We start from the raw sequence: 25,371 nt of genomic DNA, 5'->3' as shown, positions 1-25,371 counted from the left end.
TTTTTTATCGATATAACTGGAATATGCTAATCCTAATCTTGTCATTAACCTATTTTTTATTTCTTTATTTTTTTTTTAATTGAGCCTGAGTCTCTTTATTTTTTAAATTTGTTAAAATCTAGTCAAAATGTTTTTTCTATAAGCCGAGTGATTTACGTATTGACCTGGCTCCCGATCTCATGAACAGATTGGATCTGGACCCGGTATAGATGGACTTTAATTCAAATCCGTATTTTGATTAAGGATCCAAACTTATTTTCGCGCGTTGAAAAAATTTTGTTTCGTGTTGCATTAGGGATAGTGTCATAATCTTCAATTTAATTTAAGATAACAATGCACTCCTTCCTATTCTTCCTATTTGTTTCATTTACTTTTTTATTACTATTTTTAATCTATAAGTTAAAATATAGTTTAGTGGAATCATGTTTTATTAGTGTCAATGCAAAGATTATTAATATAAAATTTTCATTATATTTAATTATACACAATTAAAGATATTAAAGGCTAAAATGTTATCTCGACAAGAGTAAAAATGGTAAATGGAACAAGTAGACTGAATAGAAGGGAGTATGAAACTAATAATTAAAATCTAAAATCATCCAACAATATTATACAAACTACAAATGTACATAAAATACAAATCTAGTTTCAAAAGTTTTTCACAATAACATAATTATAATCTAAGATCCAAAATAATGCAACTTAATCATCAAAAGTAGATGAGACACTAAGAGAGAGGGGATATCAGTCTATGAGATATGTCGAGTGTAAAGTACAAATGGGTATGCGTCTTGAACTCTAAGGGTCTAAATCCAATCCAACTCTTATTTAAAAGGTCTAGATCCACCTATTTTGAAACATAAGGGTCTGGGTTCAGGACCCTAGGGTTCGGGTCCATATTCTTAGGACTCGGATTCGACCCATAGCTATTATGAATATTTAATAATTAATTATTTGATTGGAAACTTTCTTATTATTATTATTATTATTATTATATATATATATATATATATATATATTTATTTATTTATTTATTTATTGTTGGAGTTTTGGTGTGACTTTGAGTACACTAATAGTGTATGATGAATTTGGTGTTGTGTGGATGTGCGTATGTGTGTGTATGATGATGTGGGAGTCATTTTGGGGTCTCTGATGAGCCGCTCGACCCACCTGAAGCATGCTCGGCCTGAGCCAGTTGGCTCGACCAAGTCAGTAGCTATTTTGATCTGTCGCTTGACTGAAAAACAAGCCGCTCGACCAAGGCCATTTCGCTCGACCGGTTGAGCGGTAGTCCAGAAAGCACTCTGTTTTCTTGCGCGATAAGTTTTACGGGAATGTTTTAGTGTGGGCCTTTACCCAATCATTGGTACACGGCTACTACTATAAATAGGAGCTTCATACACTCATTTCTAAGTTGATTCTTAACCCTAACCAAACACAAACCCATCTTCTCCAAGTGTAATACTCCATTGTAAGAGTTCTTGAGAACTCCATTGTTATTCACATAATCAAGCAAGCTAACCACCACCGAGGACGTAGCCCACATTGGGGTGAACCTCGTAAATCTTGTGTCTTTTGTTTTGCTTTCTTTCTTATTGTTTCTCATTGTTTATTATTGAAGATTGTTGTTTACTTGCATTGAACACCCTTATCATTAGTCTTGGGTGTTTTCCAGGAATAAAGTTTGAAACTTTAGGCCTTGTGTTATATATATATATATATATATATATATATATATTCCTTAAATAAATTTATCAAGACTATATACTTTTTACATCATGAATATAACATTTTATTATCCTAATGCTTTCAAAATCCTAATGCTTTTAAAGTTTACAAAAGTTATTTACGGATCATAGGAATTGACCAATGCGAAAGAACACCAAAATATCAACCCAAAATTTTAAAAAAGAATTGATAAAAGTAAGAAAGAAAGAAAGAGTAAAATTGTTTTAAAAACAAAAGAATTGAAAATCGGATATCCAAATTTCAGATATCCGGTTTTTTCATACTAAAACCGAATAGTGATTCATACAATCCGAAGAAATGGGTATATCGAATTCGAATCAATTCAGTATTCGGTTTTGAACACCCATTCACATATACTGCTATGTCAAAAAGTTAGGCTCGATAACTTGTTAAGTTCTTTGTTAGCTGGTAAACAACCACCTAATAAACTTGAAAGGCGATATTTTAGCATCTCCAATACAATTTTTCTAAATTTTGAGAAAAAGTTATCTACAATAATTCAAGCTTTTATTGACTTTTTAAAAATAATCTTAACTTTTAATTAATCAAGAATCATCTCAACTTTAGGGTCATTTATCCAAATATTATTGTTCAAACAGTGATCGGTTTTTACAAGTTAAGTGCTAAAAAAAAAAATTTTTAAAATCAAAAATATTTAAAACTAAATGTTAAAATCAAAAAATAAACTTACTTGATTTTTTTTTTTTTTACTTTTTTTATAATTTAATTTTGTATTTACTTTTCAAATTTTTATGCAAAATGGCTTGTTATATAATTAAAAGGTTACTTTTGTGTATTTTTAGCAAACACCCCTCATAGTTGGGATTATTCATGTTTGATCAAAAGTTGAAATTATTGTAGAAAAATCATTAAAAAGTTGAATTATTCTGGTTAATAATTTTTCTAAATTTTAATTAGTGTATATTATAAGATTTAGATAGTCACAATTATTTCAAAAACAATTCTAATAATTCAAATAACTTGATTCATTTTGCTTAAAATGATTAACTAGAGTTAGTTATTTGATTTAGTACTGAAAGTTCACGACAAAATTATTACTAAAAAAAAATAAGCTAGTGGTAGAGATTAACAATATTGGGGTGTTTGGTAAAATGACTTCTTAAGCATTTTAGCTTATTTTGATACAAACAAAGAATTGAGTGGTCAAACCAGCCAATTTTAATGTTTGGTAATCTATTTGGTTAAAACAACTTATTGATATGAATAAGCCGTTTTTGAACAAGCTGCTCATAGCAGTGGATTCATAATTAGCTGGTCAAATCAAATAATACATTTAGCTGATCAAATCAGCTACTAGTTATTAGTTGTTTGCCAAGCACCCCCAATATATATAATCCTATAACATATCCTAAAGTTTTAACAATTGGCTAAAAAAATACTCCATATAATTACTCTCATTTACAAATAAAAAAATGTTCTCTTTTATTCTTCCTAGTAGTCCCAGCTATTTGCCTTTTCATACCTATTGAGATAACATTATAGCTCTTGATTAATATCTGTAATTGTGTATGATAAAAAAAAATTAATATTAATAATCCTTGCTCTAAATGAATGAAATAAAATCTCATTTTTATAAATTAAGAATAAAATACAAACTAAGAGTGATAATTAAATAGTAACTCAAAAATAAATGGAATTAATAAGATGAATAAGAGGAACTAATGAATAAGATAAAACTAACAAAAATAAGTTGATTGGAATATTTGAATTGATATACTACTCTATCCCACTCATTTACTCATTTTGAATCAAATAAAAATAGAGTATTATTTAAAGAAAGTGGATATTAGTAATAAAAAAAACACAAATTCTTGTGAGAGACGGTCTATTTGAGAGACCATCTTTAATTGGGGCGGCCCATTATATATTTTTTTATTGTAAGTAGGCGTTAAGAATGATGTAAGCAAGCAGTTAAGATATTGAAAATAAGCATTAAGGATACAGTAAGTAAGCATTAACAATAATGTAAGTAGGAATTTAAAATACGATAAGTAAACATTAATCTTTAATGGACTGGGTTTGAGATACGTCTTTCAAAAAGACGGTCTCTCAAGAGATTAGCCGTAAAAGAAAAAATGATAAATTATATGAATAAAATAAAAAAAATTAAAAAATATATTTACAATTTAAAAAATAAAATTACCATTAAAAATAAAAATAATACAAAATAAATAATACAGATTAAAACTATAATTAAAGCAAAATGTGTGGACCAAAGAGTAAAATTAGAATTGTGAGCTAGAAAAACCACTAATTCGGTACCACTCAGGCACTGACCACGGTCTTTCCCATTCCACAGGCATGATTTGGACTTATTCGCCCACTTACATATCCATTTAATTTTCATCAACTTTTTATTTTACATTCTTTTGTTTTTAGTAACAACCGATATGTTTCACTTTTTTGTCTATTTATTATTTACTCCTCACTTCATTTTAAATAATTCATTTATTTTTTTACACGTTTATTAATGTAATAATTTAATACTTAATATATAATTTAAAACTATAAATACTAGATATTAATAAATTTTATATTGAACGAATCAAACAATATCTCATTTGACTATATTTCAATGTATGAATTAAGAACAAAATACAAATTCAGAGTGAATGATAAATACTAACCAAAAACAAATTAGACATTTGAAAAGAAACAAGAAAATATTTTATTTGTTATCCATTTTTTCTATCATTATTTTCATTGTGAAATACTTATAACTAGTAGTAATATATTATATATTATTTGGAAAAATATCATTATCACTTATAATTATAATGAAAGAGAGAAATTACAAATTAGTATATGTACATTTACAAAATGGTGCAAATCAAATGAAAATGAGAAAAAATTTTATTCGTTACTTGTAAATATATATGTGTTCAAAATCAACCAATGATATAATATTTATGCAACTTTATTATCGAATTCGATTTTAACTCGATTTTACAAAATACTTTATCCGTTCTAAAATACTGGTACTTAATTGTAATAAATTGTGTAAAATAAGTAGCAAATATAATGAAAGTGAAATTCGATATCGATTCCTAATTTCTACACGTAGTCAGCTACCGGCTCATCGCAATCCAATCCCCCTTATATATTGTCTCCTTAAAAATCCGCTTTTCCTCTCATGCTCCAACTTTTCACTCTTCAATGATCTCTTTCTCTCTCTAAAACTCCATACACAGATCCCTAATTTTCATATAACTAATCAATTCTTCGGTAATCCAAGTTCTATGTTTCATTCTTTTTATATGTTATTTATTTGATTAAAAAATACACGAAATCACCCATACCCAATTCAGATTTTAACCCAAATCATCAATTAATATGAGTTTTAGTGCAATTGAAGATGATTCAAGAGAAATCCGATTACCAGCAGATGTAGATTGGCAAATGCTTGATAAATCAAGATTCTTCTTCTTAGGAGCCGCCCTATTCTCGGGCGTCTCCGCCGCACTTTACCCCGCCGTCGTATTAAAAACCCGACAGCAGGTAAATCTAGCCCCGATACCATGTTCGAGAATGGCCTCCCTGATGTTAACCCAGGAAGGCCCTCGATCATTTTACAAAGGATTTGGTACATCCTTAATGGGTACCATTCCAGCTAGGGCCCTATACATGGCTGCCCTAGAGGTTACAAAGAGTAGTATAGGGAAAGCAAGTTTAAGGGTAGGTTTTTCTGAAGCTTCATCAGCCACCATTGCTAATGCTGTTGCAGGTTTAAGTGCTTCAATGGCTGCCCAACTTGTGTGGACCCCGGTTGATGTTGTTAGTCAAAGATTAATGGTTCAAACAAATGGGTTTTCTAATTATAGAAATGGGTTTGATGCATTTAAGAAGATTTTGAGTGTGGATGGATTTAGAGGGTTATACAGAGGATTTGGTATCTCTGCTTTGACATATGCACCTTCAAGTGCTGTTTGGTGGGGTTCTTATTCAGTTTCATATAGATTAATTTGGGATGGAATTAGTTGTTATAAATGTAAATGGAAATTTGATAGTGTAAATTGTGAAAATGGAAAGTTTTTAGAGGCTAATCCTATGTTTGTGGTTGGTGTTCAAGGGGTAAGTGCAGCATTAGCAAGTGGGTTTTCAGCCTTGATTACTACACCACTTGACACCATTAAGACTAGATTGCAAGTGTTGGAAAGAGAGAGAGGTGGCGGCCGAGGGCGGCCGCCTACGGTGGCGCAGACGGTGAGGGATTTGGTTAAGGAGGGTGGATTTTCAGCTTGTTATAGAGGGTTAGGGCCTAGATGGGCTTCAATGTCTATGTCTGCTGCTACAATGGTCACTACTTATGAGTTGCTTAAGAGATTATCTACTAAACACCAAGGTTAATGCTCTTCTTGGCAAATGTTTGTCACTGTTTTGAGTGGCTAAAAGTTTATTCGATGAGATTAAGTCAAGTGTTATGAAGACGTTTGATAAAAATAAGTTGTTGACTGTTAGCTGTTTTTTCTAATTTAAAAGATAAAACGTCAGCAAAAAGTCAAAATCAAAAGTCAATGGCTTATCGGCACACCCATGTTAAGATTATGGGAATTTGTTTAGATAGGATTATTGAAAACTTTCTTTTTCTTGCTCTTGTTTGCATTTGAGAGTGGAAAAATCTATGGAAGTTGTAAATATATTAGTCTTCCTAGAGTAGAGTATAATAATAATGTACATGTAAGAGATACACTATTATAAATGCAGCTTGTGAATTTGTGATTAATGAAGATTATCCTTAATTTGTGGATTATTTTTATATTGATCTCTTGATCTCCTCTTTACATATTATATGGATATGGATTAGTGTTTTTAGCTTATTTAATCCAGTTGTTGATACTTGATCTGTTTCCATGTTTAGTTTGCATAGAAGTAAGAATCATCATCGGTTAGATTTAGATTGAATTCGACTCATATTCAGATTAATAAAGTTTAAAAATTCAGTACTTCTCTTTCCTATTTAATGTCATTTTCGTTTATTGGCTTCCTGTTATGAAGTCGTCTCACCATGAAACGGTCTTATACAAGATGAGCTTTATTTGGTTTTCACGTTTATTAATACACATCTTCAATTCTAAATATCGTTAATTATGTATAATTAAAGCTTGTAGAAAGTAAATAATTCGTAATAGATTAATGTTAAAATACTTGATTGATTGATAAAAAGCATAAAAAAACTAAATGAGATAGTAATAGTAAATAAAAAGAAATATAAAATATTAAAATAATTAATAATAAAAATTAATAGTCGTACTTTTTTATTTTAGAGTAACATCTATTAGATCTCAGAAAATATAATCTCACCCTTTTATCCAAAGATGATATGCAAAATGCTTTTATAAAATTAGAGGCTAACAACTAACTATACAACTATATCATTATTCATTATATTCAAGTTGCTATACTAAATCAAACTATGTTCCACACCAAGAATATTATAAGGTGTGAGGTAACCTCATATAAAATTTGTAGTAGTCATTGGTTTCCATCTTTGTCAAAAAAAGGTTCAAAATTAGATATTATAAGGTGTTAGATACAAACAATTTGCTAACCCTTAAAAACTTAAAAAAAAATATTTATCTAATCTATCAAATTTGCCCTATATATTTAGAAGGAAAATAAAAAATGAATTATTAATATTTATTCAACTTGTGGAAGATTAGATGAAAATTTAAGTTTAATGTGTGAATGAAAATTATATAATTAAAAATAAAAATAAGTAAATTTAATAGTAGGAACGTATAATTGCATGAGAGAAAGAGAATATTAGTATCTAAGCCTAGAAGTTGGAATGTGGATAAGGAAAACGTAATAAACTACAAATATAAATTAATTTTTGTTTAATCTTTTCATTCCACATATTTTCTTGTCCTTTTTCTTTTTTCTTTTGTGAAGGAAATTATGGGTCTATATGAAGTAATGTAGAGTCAAATAGAAGTTGGTTAGAAAAAGGGACAGAAACACTTGACTTCACCCCTTGATGTATTGGAGGGACAAAATGGTACAAAAATCTAATTAAAAATTGCTCAAGTAAAATATGTAAAAACTTTTTATAAAGAAAATTCATTTTTTTATGTTATTTCTTTTCCTAAAGATTTAATTTTTATCCAACCAAGGCAATCATAAGTGTAATAACCTACGGGCGTCAAACAATTCCATTGGCTGATGAAATAATCAATGGGCCACCGGCTCCAACTATTGTTAAAATGGATTAACATAAATTCTTAAATAAGACGGTTTTATGTTGAAACTATGTAAAACTGATTTACATATATTTAATATGTTAAAGTGATTACTTATCATTTTAAAGTGATAAATTAGAAAATTTTGACTTATATATGAATCCGTCAAGTGAAATGTTTTGTCAAGAGATTAATGGAATTTTGGAAGAACAAAAAACTTAAAAGAGTAAGAAAAGCCTATAAATACTACCAAGTAATTTTCTTAACTAAATTACATTAAATCTTTGCATCATTCTCTCATTTATGGGCAATTAAATTTGAGATCAGAAGTTCAAGTCTTAATCTTACTCATATTCAACTTATTATTCCATTATGTAGTCACGTGATTGCTCAATTGAATCATATACCATATTCCCTCTGTTTAGAAATATTATATTATTTATTTATCACTCTTAATTTGTGAGTAACTTCTAATCTATAAGATAAAATATAGTGAAGTGAAATCTTGTATAATATGACTCAATGCAAAATTTATTAATATCCAGTTTATAAAATTATTTATTATACATAATTAGGAAATTTAATGATTGAATTAGTACATTAAATTACATAAATAATCAAATATTGAAAGTATTTAGAAACGGAAAAAGTATATTTAATAATTGAAGTGAAATTCTATACTTCACATATACCCAAATAAAAATACATTTATTCCAATCTTATTTCTCTATTTTTATTGTATGCTCAATACAACGGCCATTGTCCATTGTTATTGGTATTTTTTTTTCGGTTATTATTATTCTTTCTTTTGTGTGTCCACTTCCCAACAATTTAAGAAAGAAAATATTATTGAAAATAATTTAATATTTTACTCATCTGATATACATAATTTTACATATTGATTATATTTTACTAATTTTATCATTAATATGTGAAGTACTTTATTTGCTTTCAGCATATTTGTAGTGAGAGAAGAGGGATGGGATTGTAATGGTTCATATTATTAGATATGTTGAAACAAAATACGTAATAAAAATTAAAATATTAAATAAAATAAAAAATAAAATTATTCATAACATATAAAATAAATTATTGAGTTATTTTCAATAATTTTTACAATATATATTTTTGATCGGCGGCTTACTCAAGAAATTGTGAATTTGTGTGGTGGCTTACTGCCTACCTATCAGGCAATCACTCGTCAAAGCGGCCATGGTTTGAATTATGATTTGATGATAAAAGTACATCACCGACTGAGTCACTAACAATGCTAAAAAAACTTGTGTAATATTCTATTATATTTGTTATATTTGATTTTTTATGCAATCTAATTAATGTGTTATTTTGATTATTTATATATTAAATTATCCACATTTCAAAAACATAAAAATAAATCTTATAAACGTATGCAATTAGACGATTCAAACAAGATCTCATTTGACTATTTTTTTCTTACATATTAGCCACAATATATAAAATAAACTTGAACGATAAATAGTGCCCAAAATCGTTATGTAGCAAGTATATCAGAATTGAAGAAGTACTTCATTTTCACCCAATTTGCTCCATATTTAAAGGAAAAACCAAGAAAAAAGTACACTTGGAGAAACAGTGATTAGAATGAATACATAAGTTTAATTTGTTTATAAAAATTAAAAAAAATGTGAAATATAATCAAAAATAAAATTTGACAAACTAAAAAGAAACACAAAAATTTGGAGGAGACGGTCTCCTTATGAGACCGTCAATTTGGACCGGCACAATTCGCACGTATAACAACATTACACGCTTTCTCTTGTTTTTTCCATTCTCTAGGCATTTATTAATTTTAACCTTAAAGGTATCAATTTTGATCATAAAGGTATCAATTTCAACATAAAATAAAACTAAAATATATCAATTAAAATAAAAAATTCCAATTTAGACCTATAAGTGATCAATTTTGAAGTTAAACTGATCAATTTCTACCTTAATATTGTTCTGTTTTCACAATTTCAGAACGAAGTTTAATAAAATGGTACTATTCTATCTATCTATGGATGAATTTCAAACGACAAATGATTGATCAATAAAACTATCAATAATAGTGTTAAAACATTGCACAATGCAAGTACTCTTATTCAATGCATACATGATGGTTTTAATGGAACATAAGAGTACTTGTACTCTTTAATCATAGATCAATAATAGTGATATTGCTCTTTTCTTAACAGTTTTTGTCCATAATGAACTAGGAAATAAAGTTAAGTGTAATGTTTGCTTACCTGGTATGTGAAGGTGGAGGAAGTTTCGATTTTAAATTATGTTTGCCAATTGATTCAATGAATGCTCTTGTAAATGACCAAGAGTTCAAGGCTTCTTTGTTATAAAAATTTTAATTTTGATCTAAGAATGATCAATTCAGACCTTAAAGTGATTAATTATGATCAGTTATAACTTATAAAAAAATTCAATTTTAATCTTAAATATATCAATTATGACTTTAAATAGATCAAGTATTGAGCGCATATTAAGAAAAATTTTAATTAGATTGATTAGTCTACCTGTCTCATATTGAGACAATCTCATACAAAACCAACCGAAAAGAAAAAGAAAACAATTTTCCGGCAAGGAGTAATAGCTAAGAACATCCCACTATTCGACCAAGTTGCATTGTGGTGGACGAGAAAAACAAACCAAGAATTGGCCATCTCCTTTCCATGTACTAGTACATACTAACACTATTAGACAACCATGGGCCAACATCTCAGCCTTTCTTAATTTTACTAATTTCGAATTTTTTTTATTATATAATAGATTAAGGAAAGAAAAATAGTTAGTTGAGAATCGAATTTAAAAATTTTAAATAGTATTTTAAAATTGATATTTTTAGAATAAAATGACTCAGAAAGTTAAAATAATATAATAAAATTAGTATTTTAAAATTAAAAAAATTGAGATTTTTAATTTCAAATTATCCTAAAAATAAAACATAATTTATAACCAAAAAATTAGAAAAACTCATATCGAGTAATCTCACTTATTGCCCATCTACCGTGAATAATCTATATATCGATTATCTGTAAATAATTCAACCTTTGTATATGTTTTGCTAATAGCACCCCTTATTACTTTTCAACCGGTTACTGTGAGTACCTACTAGCCATTACACTCGCTTCTTCTCCTTATGCTTCTTCGTTGGTCTATCCCTACTCCTCTTTGATGGTAGATACCTACATTACCTGGTAAAAATATGATAAGAAGTAATGTCAGCAAAAAATAAAAAAAATATTATATTATTTAAAAATAATCAATAATAGAAGATACTTGACAACAGAAGAACAAAACATATAACTATTCAAAACAATTTTAAAAAACTATATGTAGGAAAAGCCAATGCTCCCGTGGGCTAGAAGATGTTCCGCCACCGAGTACATTCCTCCTCCTAGGTGTTGGGAGTGGGTGGTATAGATACTGGAGAAATATGCTATTTAATTTGCACTTAGTTTTTAACTCTAGTTTATAATTTGAATTTGTCTTATTTTTATTTATGAATATAATTATATTACTTTTATTTTCTAATATTATTATCTTATTTTTAAATACTTCAGTATTTCAACTTATTTTACCTAATCTCTTAGTCTTTGTGCCCAAAATAAATAGGACAAAATGATTGATACGGACGAGTAGATAAGAGCTTCTAGCCCAAGACTCATGAACATATGCCGTTGTATGAGTCTACTACATTTGACGCCAAACACTAACTTGAATGTAAAGCTTTTTTGGCCTTAAAAACAAGAGTGTAGCTGTAAGATAAAGACCTACTTACATGCACCATAAAAATTTCCCAACACTTCTCTTACATACTTCCAAACATTCTACTCCCACTCTTTGAGATAATCTACCTAGAAGATCATCAAGTAGACATAGACATGGATAATGTTTCAACATTGTGCATCTTTCATTATCGACTCTTCACTTTTGGCTAGTAGAACAAAGTAGGTGGCCTATCTATTAGGTGTTGTCTGATAAAAGTTATCTGAAATTCTGTTGATTGCACCTAGTAAAAGGTTACATGAAAGTGTCATACTTGTATAAGAATGGATATCAATGTTTGAGTTGAGATAAATAATCCATTGATACCCAATCCTCACCATTCTGACACAAGCATGACATTTTCATTGAAGCATTATATCAGGTGCAATCGGCAGAATCTTATATAAGTATTATCTAACAACATTTAAAACATGATCTCATACAGTTATGAATTATCTTTGGTCGGGATCGTGATCACGCAATTTTGATTCGTGATTCTCGATTCCCATTCAAAAATACCGAGTCCCAAATGTTTAAAATACTTACGATCGCCAAATACTTACGATGTTAAGAACAAACAACAATGAGCAAAATTAAGTTTGACAAAGTAACAAACAAGGACACAAAGATTTAAGGAGGTTCACCCAATGATGGCTACGTCCTCCGTGGTGTGTAGTTTATGTTTATATTATATCAAATGAATACAAACAACACTTCAATATGAAGAATTACAATTGAGATAGAGATAACAACAATAGGCTATGTGTTTGGCTTAAGGGTTGTGTTTGATGTGTTTTTCATACTTGAAGTGTGGGTATGAGAGCCCTATTTATAGTGCTAGGTACTTGAAGATGAATGGCTCACATAAATACATAGTTAATTTAGGGTAATGAATACTATGAAATAACTCTAAGAACTTGAAAAGGCATTATCTCAAGAGTCACACACATGAGACTCTTCACCTTAATCTTCATTAACACCAATAATTCCCATGAATACTCTTCACCTTATTACACCCTTTTGGATTCCACAACTCAAGAGTCACACACATGAATTCAACCCTTTAATGTGCACTCAAGTCACACATTAGTATACTATCATTTATAATCACATTAGTATACTACCATTCATAACAATCTCCACCTTGACTTGAGTTCACCCAAGTCACAACATTCATCAATCCACTTCATATTCAAAAAACATACACACCTCAAAATGCCCAAGAGGGCATTATCTCAAGCAAGGAGCTAAACCTACCAAGTCAACACATAACTCAAACTTGGTAGTAGGTAATGACTTTGTCATCATGTCGGCCGGATTTTCCGTAGTGTCAATTTTCTTCAATAACACCCTTTTGTGCTCAACTTCATCCCGGATAAAGTTATACTTAATGTCAATGTGCTTGGACCTTCTATGAAATGTATTTTGATTTCTAGCCAAATGTATTGCACTTTGACTATCACAATGCACACTTACCTCACACACCTTATTGCACATTTCACCAACAAGACCTTTAAGCCATTTTGCTTCCTTGAATGACTCGGCCACGGCTATGTACTCCGCTTCGGTTGTAGAAAGAGCAACCACATCTTGCAAAGATGATTGCCAACTAATCGCCGAACCACCCAAAGTAAACACGAACCCACTTGTGGACTTTCTATTATCTAGATCACCACCATAATCCGAGTCACAAAACCCGGTTAGCTCACTTGAATTTTTTCCATACATGAGACAAACATTTGAAGTATCTTTCAAATACCTCAATAGCCATTTTAGTGCCTCCCAATGTCCCTTACCCGGTTTAGACATATATCTACTCACCAAACTCACCGCATGAGCAATGTCGGGCCTAGAGCATACCATAGCATACATAACGCTACCAACGGCACTAGTGTATGGAATTCTTACCATTTGCTCTTCTTCCTCTTTTGTTTGTGGACACAAATTCTTGGACAATTTGAAATGAGAAGCAAGAGGAGTAGACACACCTTTAGCATCATCCATGGAGAAACGTTGAACAACTTTCTCAATGTACTTCCTTTGACTAAGGTATAAGACACCCTTAGCCCGATCTCTCAAAATCTCCATCCCAAGAATCTTCTTGGCTTCACCAAGATCTTTCATATCAAATTCACTTGAAAGCAACTCTTTCAAGTCCTCCACCTTAAGCAAAGAGCTACATGCTACTAGCATATCATCAACATATAAGAGCAAATATAGTAAAGAACCATCTTCAAATTTCTTAAGATAAACACAGCTATCATAAGAACTTCTAACAAAATCATGTGAAATCATAAAGGAATCAAACCTTTTGTACCATTGCCTTGGAGATTGCTTCAACCCATACAATGACCTCTTCAATCTACACACATGATTCTCCTTACCGGCTACCTCAAAACCTTCCGGTTGCTTCATAAAGATTTCTTCTTCAAGCTCACCGTGAAGAAAAGCCGTCTTTACATCCAATTGATGTAACTCCAAATCCTCCATCGCCACCAAAGCAAGCAATGCCCTAATAGAAGAGTGTTTCACGACCGGAGAGAAAACTTCGTGAAAATCAATACCCTCAATTTGAGAGTATCCCTTTGCAACAACCCTTGCTTTGTAGATGGGAGGAATATCACTAGAAGGACCCTCCTTCCTCTTGAATATCCACTTGCACCCCACAATCTTCTTTTTCTTTGGTGCAACAACGATATCCCAAGTTCCATTCTTCGCAAGAGATTCCATCTCTTGTTTCATAGCAATCAACCACTTGCTTGAGTCATTTGAGGCCATAGCCTCCTTGTACGTACTTGGTTCATTTAACCCTTCGACTTCGCTAGCAATGTTGAGAGCATAAACAACATAATCACACTCTTCAATGTACCTCCTTGGAGCCACGATCTTCCTTCTTTGCCTAGTTGTGGACAAAGGAGGAGACCTTTGTTGAACATCATCATTTTTCTCATTATCAACATTGGAGGATTCAACCTCCACTTGTGCTTCATTATCATCATTATTAAAAGGTTTTTCAACATTAGATACAAGCATGCTATCTTCATCAAAAACAACATCTCTAGAAACAATAATTTTCTTTGATTCATTACACCATACCCTATACCCCTTTACACCCACTTCATACCCCACAAAGATACCTTTTCTAGCCCTAGGTTCTAACTTACCATCATTTACATGAATATAAGCTGGACAACCAAAGATTCTAAGACTAGAATAGTTTACCGGAGTGTTGTACCATACCTCTTGTGGCGACTTGAACTTCAAGGCGGTATGAGGTGAACGGTTGATCAAATAACATGCCGTAGCCACCGCTTCGGCCCAAAATTGTTTCCCCAAATTTGCTTGATTTAGCATGCATCTTGCCCTTTCCAATAACGTTTTATTCATCCTCTCCGCAACACCATTTTGTTGAGGACGACCTGCACAAGTTCTATGTCTAACAATACCTTCATTAGAACAATAATTGAGAAACTTGCTATCAACAAATTCAAGACCATTGTCAGTTCTCAAGGTCTTGATGCTCCTACCGGCTTTCTTTTCAATCATCTTCTTCCATTCCAAGAAGACATCAAAAACTTCATATTTATGTTTTATAAAATAACACCAAACTTTCCTAGAGTAATCATCAATAAAGGTCAACATGTAGCTACAACCACTAAGGGAGGGCGTTCGAGAAGGCCCCCACAAGTCGGAATGGACATAATCTAATATCCCCTTAGTGTTGTGGATGGCGGGTTTAAAACTAACTCTCTTGTGTTTCCCATAAACACAATGTTCACAAAAACCAAGGTTCCCAAAATTTTTCCCATTAAATAAACCTTGTTTAGAGAGTTCAAACATACCTCTTTCGCTCATGTGACCAAGCCTTAAGTGCCAAAGTTTGGTGTCACGATCGGACATTGTGCTTGTGGATACATTCGCCGAGCCAAGAATGGTTGAACCTTGAAGAGCATACAAACTCCCATTCAACCTCCCCTTCATCACCACTAGTGAGCCCTTGACTACCTTCATAACTCTACCTTCACAAGTGATTCTACACCCGATCTTATCAAGAGTACCCAAAGATAAAAGATTCTTTTTCAAGCCCGGGACATACCTTACATCGGTTAAGGTCCTCACAATCCCATCAAACATTTTAATTTTAATGCTCCCAATCCCAACAACCTTACATGTGGTGTTGTTTCCCATGGTAACATTTCCCCCATCAACACTTTCAAATGTATGGAAGAAAGTTTTGTTGGGAGTCATGTGGAATGTGCACCCCGAATCAAGAATCCATTCATTATTACCTTTGTACTCATGAGTGGCAACAAGAACATCGCCATCATCACTATCATTCACATAACTAGCATTGGCATTGCTAGTTCCTTCCCTTGTCTCTTCTTCTAGCTTTCTCTTAAGCTTCCAACAATCCTTCTTGATGTGGCCCTTAAGCTTGCAATAGTTACAAGTCTTATTTTTGTTTGGCCTTACGGACTTGGACCTTCCTTTACCCTTGTTTCCACTCCCACTAGTGGAACCTTTCTCTTGTGACCTCCCTCTTACAAACAAACCGTCACTAGCATTGCTTGGTGACTTTTGTGACAATTGTGTATCAATGAGATCCCTTTGAGTCAAGGCATTCTTCACATCATCACTACTCAAATTATCTCTACCATAAAGTAGAGTTTCTCTAAAATTTTTATAAGAAGGGGGTAAAGAACATAAAAGATAAATTGCCAAGTCTTCATCATCAAGCTTAACATCAATGTTTTGTAAATCCATAACAATGGAACAAAACTCATCCAAGTGAGGTTTTAAAAGTTTACCTTCCTCCAAGCGTAAGTCGTAGAGTCTACTCTTCAAAAGTAGCCTATTGGTAACACTCTTGGCCATGTAGAGTGATTCCAATTTCTCCCACATACTCTTGGTTGTTGTTTCTTTAACAACCTCTCTTAGAACTTCATTGGATAAGCATAATTGGATTGCCGATAACGCCTTTGTGTCTATCTCTTCCCATCTCGATGCGGACATTCCTTCCGGCATCTTCTCTACACCATCAATCGCCTTGTGCACACCATTTTGAATCAAAATGGCTCTCATTTTGACTTGCCATAAGCCAAAGTTTACATTCCTATCAAACTTCTCATATCGAGCTTCATTGTAGTCATGATTTTCAAGTAATAATTTCTTAAAACACCGCAAAATAACCTTGGCTCTGATACCAATTGAAAAACGATCGCCAAATACTTACGATGTTAAGAACAAACAACAATGAGCAAAATTAAGTTTGACAAAGTAACAAACAAGGACACAAAGATTTAAGGAGGTTCACCCAATGATGGCTACGTCCTCCGTGGTGTGTAGTTTATGTTTATATTATATCAAATGAATACAAACAACACTTCAATATGAAGAATTACAATTGAGATAGAGATAACAACAATAGGCTATGTGTTTGGCTTAAGGGTTGTGTTTGATGTGTTTTTCATACTTGAAGTGTGGGTATGAGAGCCCTATTTATAGTGCTAGGTACTTGAAGATGAATGGCTCACATAAATACATAGTTAATTTAGGGTAATGAATACTATGAAATAACTCTAAGAACTTGAAAAGGCATTATCTCAAGAGTCACACACATGAGACTCTTCACCTTAATCTTCATTAACACCAATAATTCCCATGAATACTCTTCACCTTATTACACCCTTTTGGATTCCACAACTCAAGAGTCACACACATGAATTCAACCCTTTAATGTGCACTCAAGTCACACATTAGTATACTATCATTTATAATCACATTAGTATACTACCATTCATAACAATCTCCACCTTGACTTGAGTTCACCCAAGTCACAACATTCATCAATCCACTTCATATTCAAAAAACATACACACCTCAAAATGCCCAAGAGGGCATTATCTCAAGCAAGGAGCTAAACCTACCAAGTCAACACATAACTCAAACTTGGTAGTAGGTAATGACTTTGTCATCATGTCGGCCGGATTTTCCGTAGTGTCAATTTTCTTCAATAACACCCTTTTGTGCTCAACTTCATCCCGGATAAAGTTATACTTAATGTCAATGTGCTTGGACCTTCTATGAAATGTATTTTGATTTCTAGCCAAATGTATTGCACTTTGACTATCACAATGCACACTTACCTCACACACCTTATTGCACATTTCACCAACAAGACCTTTAAGCCATTTTGCTTCCTTGAATGACTCGGCCACGGCTATGTACTCCGCTTCGGTTGTAGAAAGAGCAACCACATCTTGCAAAGATGATTGCCAACTAATCGCCGAACCACCCAAAGTAAACACGAACCCACTTGTGGACTTTCTATTATCTAGATCACCACCATAATCCGAGTCACAAAACCCGGTTAGCTCACTTGAATTTTTTCCATACATGAGACAAACATTTGAAGTATCTTTCAAATACCTCAATAGCCATTTTAGTGCCTCCCAATGTCCCTTACCCGGTTTAGACATATATCTACTCACCAAACTCACCGCATGAGCAATGTCGGGCCTAGAGCATACCATAGCATACATAACGCTACCAACGGCACTAGTGTATGGAATTCTTACCATTTGCTCTTCTTCCTCTTTTGTTTGTGGACACAAATTCTTGGACAATTTGAAATGAGAAGCAAGAGGAGTAGACACACCTTTAGCATCATCCATGGAGAAACGTTGAACAACTTTCTCAATGTACTTCCTTTGACTAAGGTATAAGACACCCTTAGCCCGATCTCTCAAAATCTCCATCCCAAGAATCTTCTTGGCTTCACCAAGATCTTTCATATCAAATTCACTTGAAAGCAACTCTTTCAAGTCCTCCACCTTAAGCAAAGAGCTACATGCTACTAGCATATCATCAACATATAAGAGCAAATATAGTAAAGAACCATCTTCAAATTTCTTAAGATAAACACAGCTATCATAAGAACTTCTAACAAAATCATGTGAAATCATAAAGGAATCAAACCTTTTGTACCATTGCCTTGGAGATTGCTTCAACCCATACAATGACCTCTTCAATCTACACACATGATTCTCCTTACCGGCTACCTCAAAACCTTCCGGTTGCTTCATAAAGATTTCTTCTTCAAGCTCACCGTGAAGAAAAGCCGTCTTTACATCCAATTGATGTAACTCCAAATCCTCCATCGCCACCAAAGCAAGCAATGCCCTAATAGAAGAGTGTTTCACGACCGGAGAGAAAACTTCGTGAAAATCAATACCCTCAATTTGAGAGTATCCCTTTGCAACAACCCTTGCTTTGTAGATGGGAGGAATATCACTAGAAGGACCCTCCTTCCTCTTGAATATCCACTTGCACCCCACAATCTTCTTTTTCTTTGGTGCAACAACGATATCCCAAGTTCCATTCTTCGCAAGAGATTCCATCTCTTGTTTCATAGCAATCAACCACTTGCTTGAGTCATTTGAGGCCATAGCCTCCTTGTACGTACTTGGTTCATTTAACCCTTCGACTTCGCTAGCAATGTTGAGAGCATAAACAACATAATCACACTCTTCAATGTACCTCCTTGGAGCCACGATCTTCCTTCTTTGCCTAGTTGTGGACAAAGGAGGAGACCTTTGTTGAACATCATCATTTTTCTCATTATCAACATTGGAGGATTCAACCTCCACTTGTGCTTCATTATCATCATTATTAAAAGGTTTTTCAACATTAGATACAAGCATGCTATCTTCATCAAAAACAACATCTCTAGAAACAATAATTTTCTTTGATTCATTACACCATACCCTATACCCCTTTACACCCACTTCATACCCCACAAAGATACCTTTTCTAGCCCTAGGTTCTAACTTACCATCATTTACATGAATATAAGCTGGACAACCAAAGATTCTAAGACTAGAATAGTTTACCGGAGTGTTGTACCATACCTCTTGTGGCGACTTGAACTTCAAGGCGGTATGAGGTGAACGGTTGATCAAATAACATGCCGTAGCCACCGCTTCGGCCCAAAATTGTTTCCCCAAATTTGCTTGATTTAGCATGCATCTTGCCCTTTCCAATAACGTTTTATTCATCCTCTCCGCAACACCATTTTGTTGAGGACGACCTGCACAAGTTCTATGTCTAACAATACCTTCATTAGAACAATAATTGAGAAACTTGCTATCAACAAATTCAAGACCATTGTCAGTTCTCAAGGTCTTGATGCTCCTACCGGCTTTCTTTTCAATCATCTTCTTCCATTCCAAGAAGACATCAAAAACTTCATATTTATGTTTTATAAAATAACACCAAACTTTCCTAGAGTAATCATCAATAAAGGTCAACATGTAGCTACAACCACTAAGGGAGGGCGTTCGAGAAGGCCCCCACAAGTCGGAATGGACATAATCTAATATCCCCTTAGTGTTGTGGATGGCGGGTTTAAAACTAACTCTCTTGTGTTTCCCATAAACACAATGTTCACAAAAACCAAGGTTCCCAAAATTTTTCCCATTAAATAAACCTTGTTTAGAGAGTTCAAACATACCTCTTTCGCTCATGTGACCAAGCCTTAAGTGCCAAAGTTTGGTGTCACGATCGGACATTGTGCTTGTGGATACATTCGCCGAGCCAAGAATGGTTGAACCTTGAAGAGCATACAAACTCCCATTCAACCTCCCCTTCATCACCACTAGTGAGCCCTTGACTACCTTCATAACTCCACCTTCACAAGTGATTCTACACCCGATCTTATCAAGAGTACCCAAAGATAAAAGATTCTTTTTCAAGCTCGGGACATACCTTACATCGGTTAAGGTCCTCACAATCCCATCAAACATTTTAATTTTAATGCTCCCAATCCCAACAACCTTACATGTGGTGTTGTTTCCCATGGTAACATTTCCCCCATCAACACTTTCAAATGTATGGAAGAAAGTTTTGTTGGGAGTCATGTGGAATGTGCACCCCGAATCAAGAATCCATTCATTATTACCTTTGTACTCATGAGTGGCAACAAGAACATCGCCATCATCACTATCATTCACATAACTAGCATTGGCATTGCTAGTTCCTTCCCTTGTCTCTTCTTCTAGCTTTCTCTTAAGCTTCCAACAATCCTTCTTGATGTGGCCCTTAAGCTTGCAATAGTTACAAGTCTTATTTTTGTTTGGCCTTACGGACTTGGACCTTCCTTTACCCTTGTTTCCACTCCCACTAGTGGAACCTTTCTCTTGTGACCTCCCTCTTACAAACAAACCGTCACTAGCATTGCTTGGTGACTTTTGTGACAATTGTGTATCAATGAGATCCCTTTGAGTCAAGGCATTCTTCACATCATCACTACTCAAATTATCTCTACCATAAAGTAGAGTTTCTCTAAAATTTTTATAAGAAGGGGGTAAAGAACATAAAAGATAAATTGCCAAGTCTTCATCATCAAGCTTAACATCAATGTTTTGTAAATCCATAACAATGGAACAAAACTCATCCAAGTGAGGTTTTAAAAGTTTACCTTCCTCCAAGCGTAAGTCGTAGAGTCTACTCTTCAAAAGTAGCCTATTGGTAACACTCTTGGCCATGTAGAGTGATTCCAATTTCTCCCACATACTCTTGGTTGTTGTTTCTTTAACAACCTCTCTTAGAACTTCATTGGATAAGCATAATTGGATTGCCGATAACGCCTTTGTGTCTATCTCTTCCCATCTCGATGCGGACATTCCTTCCGGCATCTTCTCTACACCATCAATCGCCTTGTGCACACCATTTTGAATCAAAATGGCTCTCATTTTGACTTGCCATAAGCCAAAGTTTACATTCCTATCAAACTTCTCATATCGAGCTTCATTGTAGTCATGATTTTCAAGTAATAATTTCTTAAAACACCGCAAAATAACCTTGGCTCTGATACCAATTGAAAAACGATCGCCAAATACTTACGATGTTAAGAACAAACAACAATGAGCAAAATTAAGTTTGACAAAGTAACAAACAAGGACACAAAGATTTAAGGAGGTTCACCCAATGATGGCTACGTCCTCCGTGGTGTGTAGTTTATGTTTATATTATATCAAATGAATACAAACAACACTTCAATATGAAGAATTACAATTGAGATAGAGATAACAACAATAGGCTATGTGTTTGGCTTAAGGGTTGTGTTTGATGTGTTTTTCATACTTGAAGTGTGGGTATGAGAGCCCTATTTATAGTGCTAGGTACTTGAAGATGAATGGCTCACATAAATACATAGTTAATTTAGGGTAATGAATACTATGAAATAACTCTAAGAACTTGAAAAGGCATTATCTCAAGAGTCACACACATGAGACTCTTCACCTTAATCTTCATTAACACCAATAATTCCCATGAATACTCTTCACCTTATTACACCCTTTTGGATTCCACAACTCAAGAGTCACACACATGAATTCAACCCTTTAATGTGCACTCAAGTCACACATTAGTATACTATCATTTATAATCACATTAGTATACTACCATTCATAACATATACAATAGAAATTCGTTGTACCCCTTCAATTTTCAATTTTTAGGACTATATGTGATGGTATAATTAGGAGTGATTGATATGAAAAAACCACCATTTTTCTTATTTCTTGACATAGTGAATAATAATGTTCATCATCATATATGATCATCAACTTTTCATGAAAACTTCTATACAATATGAAATGCGACTCTTCACATTACATAACCCCAATGATTAAGTATAACTTTAATAATAGATCTTGATTTTAGGTCTGATGCAAATGTTCATCTATAGTTCATCAACCAATTTGACAAGCATTACGTTGATGGTGCAAACAATTTTGATTTTTTGATTTTGAATTATATTGAAAACTAGAGAAAAATAACTCATTAAATCATATGTACTTTTATTTATGTGAAGTTGCATATGACATTTAGTATCAAGAGTCAACTGGAACCAATCTCTTTATAAATTTTATCATTAACAAAGGTAAGATTGCGTAGATTCGACTTTCCCAAACTTCACTCTGAATGAGAGTCACTTAATAGCGTAATTGGGATGGAAACCATTTTCATTATGATGCCATTATCCCAGTATAATTTCCATTATATCTCTAGATTCTCTTAAATATTCAAGTGTAATTTCCATTAAAAAAAACCTTTAATGAATATTAAGCTTTATTAATAGAACACGCATAATACAAAACATTAACACTAAAGAAAGACATAGTCATCTAACCTCTTCAATCTGGTGGTTATATTAGGTTTATACCGTTGCATATCATCTTATAAATTGTTTGTTTAGCTCATTAGTTAAACCATAACTACAAATTTTCAACTTGTGTTGCTTTCGCTCTTAATCTCCATTCATAACAAGTAAAAACATGTTTATCACAACACTAATTTAAAAGAAAATAAGGTGGTTAATGTTCTCCGGAATGTTCAATATAAGTTGATAGTTGAGACTCTAGGATATGTTATATACTCTAACATGCATTCTTATACAAGAGCGCTTTGGGCTAGAAGTATGAACATATCCAATTCATACCTACTGCGAATATCCCTTTAGTTCGAACCTGTAACCTATTTGGCACGCCTTTGATACCATATCAAGAAACCAACCTCACCAAAAACTTAAACTGATGGTTGATACTCATGATATGTCATATACTCTAACACTTCTTGTCCTTTAGAAAAAAGTTATATAAAATAAAACAAAAAATTCAATTGCAATGATCAGCTGTTCAACAATATTTCTAGTTTGATAAAGCCCCTACTAGCTACATCCATGAATAGATAATCTTAATAGATTGCACAAAACAATCATTAGACATTCTTCATGGATTGTACAAAACATTCATCAAAAATTCTTCATAGATTGCAAAACATTCATCAACCCATCCTACTCTAAACTATCTAGATTATGTCGACTCTCTCAACCGAGTTAATAGAACATCTTTTGATCATAAACAAAAATCGATCTTATGCTAACTTAAGATTTCTGTAGTGAATATTTACATTTAAGCGCGTTAAAAACCTTCTGATACTCTTCCAACTGAGCTATAGAACATCTTCTAAATAACTCTTGCGCGAGTTCTTCAGCTTCACGCATCTTTTCTTTTGCACATAGTCCCTCCACAACCACTACAAAACTTTCAAGACCAATCACACATTCGTCCCTCAAAGCATCCCTGAAAACCCGAGATGCTTTATCAAGTTCATTATTGTTACTATACATCATTATTAAGCAACTATATGATGAAACATCAAGCCTATGACCATATTGAACCATAGTATCTACAAGTTCCTCAACCTGTTCTATCCTTCTCCCGGTTTTACTTAGACTAGATATAACAGTAAAATACGACAAAAAGTTAGGAATTCGACCAATTTTAGGCATCCATTTCAATAGTAGAATCGCCTCATTGAGTTCTCCGCTTTGTACAAGTACTTTTAACACAGCATTAAAATTACTCGTGCTTAGATTAATGTCTCTAGCTACGATTTCCCTCAAAAGAGCAACCGCTTCATTCGCCTTTCCTAACTTGCAAAATTCATTCAAGACTAATCCATAAGCTCGAACATCGGGTTTTATTCCTAAAGCGATGATATTGTTCAAGTGATTAACAGCTTCATCTAATCTACCAACGACACAAAACCCCCTCAACAAACTCGTATGTGTGACAATGTCATCCTTAACCCCATTCAATCTCATCTTCGTCATCATTTTCTTAGCCTCGTCGATTTTACCAATCAAACAGAACCCATTAATAATTGCGTTATAAGTGATCAAATTCGGCTCTAGACCTTGCAATACCATTTCATCCAAACACAACATTGCAGACTGTATATCACCTTTCTTGCTATACCCATCAATCAACATAGTATATGTTTTCAAATTCGGCAAACAATGCTTATTCATGATCATTTTATCAACAATTTGTCGCGCCTCGACCATCATACCTTGTTTACAAAACCCATTAACTAAATTCCCATACGTAATCGAATTTGGTAAGCAACGCATTTCATCGAACACCTTACGTGCATCCTCCATTTTACCTATTTGGCAATACCCTTTAATCATAATTGAATAAGTAATTACATCAATTGTAATCAAACCCTCTTCAACAGTCTGATTAAAAATCCCACAAGCTAATTTGATGCGATGAGATTTAACCAAAACAGATAATAAAGTATTAAATGAAGAAAGACAATTACCATTTTTCTCAATCATTTTAGCTTTGTGGAACCAATCAATACAAGCTCTTATATTACCCTCAGCACCAAAAGCTTTGATGAGTTTGGCAATGGTGAAATCACAAAGTTTGCGATGGATTTCAAGAAACTGGGTAGAAGTGCTAAAAAGACGGTGTGAAAGAAGAAGATCAAACATGGCAATGTAACAGGAGAAAGAATGAAAGTAATTTGTGGGATTTGGGGATGGGTTAAGAGACCAATTGAAGAAGATGAGAGCATGGTAAGGATTTGGTTGGTTTTTGATGACTTGAATGACTAAATTTGAATTCAAGCAGGAAGAGAATTGAGAAAGAGCTTCGATTGGAGGACTGTGAGAGGGATTTAATAAAAATTTGGGGTTTAAGGATTGGAGGATTTTGGTTATGGAAGTTACTAATGAAGAAGGGGAATTTAATGGGAGAGATTTGGAAGCCAT

General features: G+C 33.1%; 2 protein-coding genes across 2 annotated transcripts; one reads left to right on the top strand and one right to left on the bottom strand.

Moving 5' to 3' along the window:
- The first annotated feature begins 4,840 nt into the window (after positions 1–4,840).
- LOC130804560 (uncharacterized) lies at positions 4,841–6,524 on the top strand. Its single transcript, XM_057669028.1, has one exon. It carries the CDS (start codon positions 5,104–5,106, stop codon positions 6,115–6,117), a length of 1,014 nt encoding a protein of 337 aa, XP_057525011.1. The 5' UTR covers positions 4,841–5,103; the 3' UTR covers positions 6,118–6,524.
- A 17,167-nt stretch (positions 6,525–23,691) lies between these two features.
- Positions 23,692–25,371, bottom strand: LOC130803763 (pentatricopeptide repeat-containing protein At5g39710-like). Its single transcript, XM_057667962.1, has one exon. It carries the CDS (start codon positions 25,369–25,371, stop codon positions 23,692–23,694), a length of 1,680 nt encoding a protein of 559 aa, XP_057523945.1.

The sequence above is a fragment of the Amaranthus tricolor genome, chromosome 17 (assembly GCF_026212465.1).
Source record: "Amaranthus tricolor cultivar Red isolate AtriRed21 chromosome 17, ASM2621246v1, whole genome shotgun sequence".
Lineage (NCBI taxonomy): Eukaryota > Viridiplantae > Streptophyta > Magnoliopsida > Caryophyllales > Amaranthaceae > Amaranthus > Amaranthus tricolor.
Note: the sequence above shows the minus strand (reverse complement) of the source record. Positions and strands in the feature narration are given on the sequence as shown.